Here is a 5,695-nt window from a genome sequence, read left to right on the forward strand (position 1 = left end):
ACCGCTCCTGCTGTTTTGGGGGGACGGTGTGGATTTTTTTTGCGTGTATTTTTTTTAATGAGCTGGTGAAGTGGCTCACTCTGGGGCTGCAGACGAATCCAGCCAGCTCAGGGCTCTGCAAACCATCCCTCTCCAGAGCCTTGGCCCAGCGTCTTGCAGGTCGGTGGCACCATGGAGTGGCTTACGGGGACACAAGCAGGAAACTTTCCTGCACACACACCCCCCACCTCCGATTTTTTTTGCGTGTATTTTTTTTAATGAGCTGGTGAAGTGGCTCACTCTGGGGCTGCAGACGAATCCAGCCAGCTCAGGGCTCTGCAAACCATCCCTCTCCAGAGCCTTGGCCCAGCGTCTTGCAGGTCGGTGGCACCATGGAGTGGCTTACGGGGACACAAGCAGGAAACTTTCCTGCACACACACCCCCCACCTCCTCCCGAGCCACCTCCAGAAGGCAGAGGGTGCACGGAGCAGCGACCACAGAACAGCCTCTCCTCCAGCCCACGGGGAAGGGTCTACTCACGTTTTATCGGGGCCTCAAATGATTTGGCAACTGTCACCATCACATTGGTGCCAAAGACCTAGGGGCAAGCAGAGAAGTCTGGGTGACCACAGCTGCTCAGAGACACACACACACACTCAGCTACAGCTTCACCTCGGGGCCCTGATCATCCTCAGTGGCAGAAAACAGCCACAGAGCTGCTGAACTGTGGGCAAAGGAGTCCTGCAAGTGCCCAGCACCTGCCCCTGCGGGCCAGCTCAGCTCTTAGCCAACTTGGTGGAAAGCCCAAACACAGGTGTGATGCAAGCCCTGGCCAGCGCCAGCCCCTGAGCTTCCAGCAGGGACCAGAGGCCACGTTTTGCTCTGAGGTCATTTATTTGCGCTGCACATCCGGCTTTAAACACTGGCACTGTTTGGGGGATGGACTGTAAACACACAGGTCAACCACCCTGATCTCTGTTCATCTCCAAGTCCCTCCAGTGCCAGGCAGGTAAACCAGGTGCTGGCTAGCACCAGGTGAGCGAGTTCTTAGAGCTAGGGATTAAAGAGAAACCTTAAAGCAAGCACTGGGCATCAAATTAACTCCCAGAAGGTGCAGCAAGATCTGGGTATCACCATGGAGTGAGAGGACTCCACACTGGGACCGGGGAGAAGTGTCACGTGCAAATTCACCCCAGGACTACGCAGCAGCATCGATCCACGGAGCAGTCCTCCTTCCTCCCTGAAACTCTCCTTGGATCTCACTGTGATTAAATCCACACCAAGATCCAAGCCCCCTGCAAAGGGGCACAGTAAGAACATCTCTACTTGAAGATGACCCTTCCATGAGTCTCTAGGGGAGCTGCCGGGGAAGCTGAGGCAGGAGAGAGTCGGCAAGAGGAGAGCAGCGAGCGAAGACACTCACACCCCGAGCAGGGCAGGAGGCACTGGATGTGCTAAGCCAGAAGGCTGAATCCTCTCTCCATCCGAGAGCAGCACAGAAGTAGCACACAGGGACTAACAAACCACAGAGCTGAGGCTGTTAATGAGCCCGTGAAACAGGGGCATCACGAGCCAAGTACAAAATAACCCACAGTAGCCAGGCTTAAAAAGGGAAGGATTACTCAGGCAGCTGCGTAGGTGCTGGACAGACCTCAAGGTACACAAGGCTCTCAGACATTTGGAAATGCAGTAATTCAGAAGGTGGAGGCAGCAGGAGGGACTGAGGAATACAGATGTTATGAGGAGAAATGTGCACCCAGGCCCACTGCAGAGAGGTAAGGAAAACCTCAAAACAAAGATATCGAGGCGCAGCGCTGACCGAGGGAGACGGGAGGCGTTCCAGTGTCTTTTCCTCGATGCCAGGAACAGAAGGACGCTAACAAGGCTGACAGATGACAGACCTGAGGCTCAGCTCACCCAAGCAGCTCACCCCAGAGCAGCCTCATCCTCCCGCCCGCCCAGCATCTCTGTCAGACACTGGGAAGACCTTGGTGGACAATACCAGTCACCAGAACTGGATATGCCACACAGTGGGTACCCCACAACAGCCCTGATGACATCCTTGCCAGCCCCAAGGCCAAGACAGAGATTCAGACAAAATGCTGAGCCACGTTTTGCCACTGTCTGATTCTGCCATCATCCCCACCACACCCCTTCGGGCTGAGAAAGTGGAAATTCTGACTGCAAACACGTGTCCAGCTGGTATGCTGCTTCCGATGGGGTGTCACGCCACACACACGCCTCCTGCCAACGGTCGCAGCCCGCATCCGCCCCAGGCAACGCCCCCCTTTACCCAGAAAACGTCGTAGATGAAGAGGCCCCCGAGTAAGATGCAGCCAGTGCTGACATTGTTCAAGTGCAGCAGCTCCACACCGTTGAGGGAGAAAGCCAGGCCAAAGAGATTGTTGGCAATCCAGTGCTGGGAACGAGAGCAAAAGGAGAGATAAGTCTCACCTGTGGCTCAGGTCTGACCCAGCCTGGTCCCGGACTGCCTCTCGGCGGGACTCCCTTACCTTTCTCAGCAGGTACCAGACCCCCACGACACTGCTCAGGGCCAGGCACACAAGATCCTTGGTGTCGAACTCGTAATTCACTATTTCTGCAATAAAATGGAGAAGTTCAGATTTTGGGTGGCCGGGGCAGCTCCCCATCCCGCACAGCGGAGATGTGACTTGACAGCTGGGGAGAGGCACAGAGCACGGTACTCGCCAGCGAGCAGCTGGCCCTGGCAAGCCCAGGCCTTCCCCTTCAGCCAGGCTCTGCCACATGGACAGCATCTGCTGCCCTTCTGTCAACAAGGAAATTGGATTCAGGCACTGCCTAAGTCAGGTAAAGGCAAATCTCCCTCTTCCTCCACCAGTTAACTCTTGATGGTACCACCAGAAGAAGTATTCCCTTACCAGTAAAGCTACCAGGCAGGATACTTATCAAAGCAGCTTCTACCAGTGCAAAGATTTGATTCAGATCTGCTAAGGCAGAACAAAAGTCAGTATTACACTACCCAAGGAGCTTAAATAAAGGCAGTGCACCAAACAGCAGCCACAGCTCCAGCCCTGTGACACTCTGGGATCTGTTTCAGGGGTTTTGCCGCCAGACAGGGGCAGCACAGAAGGAGAGAGGCAGCCAAAAGAAGGACAGGGCAGCCCCAGCTCTGCAGGGACACCCGGGGCTTGCACTGGCTACAGAAGGGCAGCAGGGAGTCTTTGCGGAGGTTGTTTCAACGGGCTGGAAATCAGAACACCAAGGGAACAAAAACCAGAACAGCAAAGGCAGAAAACATTCAGCCCCCCAGAGAGACTGGCGAGCCGACATACCCTCCTTGCTCTCCCCAGAGCCCTGGGTGAAGAGGAGCTGGTACTGTTTGTTGGGGAAATTTGCAGGGAAGAATCTGTTCATCATGGGGCTGAAACGAGAGGCAAAGAGAAGGGTGGTTTGACAGAAGCCCCACAGGACGCGCTGCCCAGCACCTCCACGGACATCGGCCCATGCTCCCCCCTCCAGATTTCACCACGCTGGGGACTGGCAGAAACCCCAATTTCCGTCACCAGACACAGGACCTTGTCCTGAGGTCCAGTCTGCCTGCATCTGACAGCACCTCAAAACATTTTAGGGCCACACAGCACTGCCCACGAGAAATGAGGACGTACCCCAGGCTCCAGCATGTGTCCTGTGCCCCCCAGCAGCCCCCTGGGCCCCCAGAACTGGCTGGGCCCTCACCAAAAGGCTCTGCTGCAGAGCCAGGAGTGGAGACAAAGCTCTTGCCCAGCACTAGTCTAGGGAAAACATCTGGTCCCCAACGCCCTCGAGCTCAGGAAACAGGAAACCAGTTTGACTTTTTCAGTTACTGAAAGAGCCTGAGCTTTCAACATCTCCCACTGAGTGTCGGCCCAAGAGGCTGCCCCAGTAGCACTGGGTGCTCCTCAGGGTGCTGAGGAGCTCTCCTCTCCACAGGGCAGCGAGGACTGTGCCAGGCCAGAGCAGCTCCTCAGGGTGAGCTGGCCTTGTCCCGTGGCAGTGGCCACCTCCATGAGCTCTCCTGGCGACACTGTATGGAGTAACCGGATCGCCGGGACCCTGAGACTTTGTTTCTCCCACAAGAAAGGGCACACAGTCTCCCTGCCTAAGTTGCACCCTTCCCTCTGCTGTACCTGATGGTGTGGGACAGGGCTAGGATCCCCAGCACAAAGAAATACATGGAGAGCAGAAGGTTGATGTACTCTTGAGAGAATATCTGCAAGAGAAATCCAGAGAGGGGTTGGTTACAACAGTGTCCTCCCCATCCACGGCACTTCATATTTCTATTGGCGGCTGCCGTGCCAGTGCTCCAGGGAGACGAGAAGAATATCTGGAATAACCCAAATTCTTGCACCGCTGACGGGAAATACATTGGAAATAGTCGCCGCGCGCTCGCAGAACGAGCACAATGGGCCTGCGAGTTCTCATGCATCTACGAGCTGCTCAGGTCGAAAAATAACTCGTGTGCTGCAGAAAGGAGGACAGAGCTTTCCCCCGCGTGTCCCATGTGCAGCGAGCTGGAGTAGGGAGCCAGGTACTCTCTGGTTTCAGCAAACTGTCAGGTCGGCCCAGGGAGACAGGTAGAGCTCTAGGGGGGACGAATGTGCTCCTCGGCCGCTCCCCAGAACCAACTTGTGTGCACAAACAGGCTCTGATCTCCCTCAAGCTGTGACAGTTCAGGTGAGAATTGGTGTCCTCCCATGTGGTGACGCTGAAGAGCTCCAGCCATGCAGCCTTACACGCTTTCTCTCCCAATGCTAAGGTCCAAAAATCGAGTCCGTCCCACTTCGGGAGCTCCTGACCAAGCAGGGAGGGTGGCAGGAGCTGGCTCCACCGCCCGCCAACGTCACTCACTTACTTTAAAGAAGAGGTAGAGCCCCAGAAGGGTGCAACTGGCAACAATGGGAAAACGAGCAGCATCTCGGCTGGTAATGGTCTCTGGCATCTCTGAGGAGTTCTGGTGAGGGAAGGAGAGAACAGGAACAGATCAGTCCCTGCTCTGGCTTCATATTTGAGCAGGAGTTGAACAGACACAATGAGGGGGGCTTTAAAGAGGGGTAGGGCACCCACTGGGCCCCCATTGTTCCTAGAGGTGGGACTGCATGACAGGCAGAGCCTGAGATGGAAAATCAAACCTCACACTCATCCTTCCAACGGCTGCCACAATTTAGTGCTTTTTTTCCCTTGGAGAAGGGAAAGAACTCCCAAACCAACAACTGCACTGGTGTTGCTCTTTTCTCCCACTGCCCAGCGGGGAGCTGAACTCCCTTGCCGCTCACGCCTGGCCGTTCCCATCTGTGCACACCATATGTCAATGACCCTCTGAGTGAAGTTTCTCTCCAAACACCTTTTCAACCCTCACCTCACTCTCGGGACACTCCTTGTGCTCACAAGCCCCAGATTTATAAACCCCTTTTGCCTTCCGAGACATCTCTGCAATGGCTGAACCAGCCCCCTTTCAAGCCATTTCCCACAAGAGACCTTCAGCTTTCAGAGGAGAGGCAGAAGGCTGCCCAGCGCACTCCCCTGCCCGCAGATCTAATCCTGTGCAGGCAAACACCTGCGGCCAGCGCACATCAGCAGGAGCCCTTATGCAAAGCGACCCTGTGAAGGAAAAACAGCTTATCCCAGACATGCCAGCTGTCAAGCAGCACTCAAGCAAATGCCCAAAGAGCTGCTGGTTCCCCCCCTCAGTTGCCT

General features: G+C 55.5%; 1 protein-coding gene across 1 annotated transcript in view; it reads right to left on the bottom strand.

Moving 5' to 3' along the window:
* Positions 1-5,426, bottom strand: part of HM13 (histocompatibility (minor) 13) — a gene marked incomplete at its 3' end in the record, with an annotated part of 7,648 nt that extends 2,222 nt beyond the window's left edge. Inside the window, exons 1-7 of the mRNA XM_009868496.1 lie at positions 5,358-5,426; positions 4,854-4,952; positions 4,129-4,211; positions 3,295-3,383; positions 2,494-2,579; positions 2,274-2,399; positions 521-578 (exon numbers count right to left, since the gene is read on the bottom strand). Of these exons, the coding sequence (XP_009866798.1) occupies positions 521-578; positions 2,274-2,399; positions 2,494-2,579; positions 3,295-3,383; positions 4,129-4,211; positions 4,854-4,952; positions 5,358-5,426 (610 nt within the window). The remainder of the gene's footprint in view (positions 1-520; positions 579-2,273; positions 2,400-2,493; positions 2,580-3,294; positions 3,384-4,128; positions 4,212-4,853; positions 4,953-5,357) is intronic.
* Between the last annotated feature and the right edge of the window lie 269 nt (positions 5,427-5,695).

The sequence above is a fragment of the Apaloderma vittatum genome, unplaced genomic scaffold, assembly GCF_000703405.1.
Source record: "Apaloderma vittatum isolate BGI_N311 unplaced genomic scaffold, ASM70340v1 scaffold32964, whole genome shotgun sequence".
NCBI classification, from domain to species: Eukaryota; Metazoa; Chordata; class Aves; order Trogoniformes; family Trogonidae; genus Apaloderma; species Apaloderma vittatum.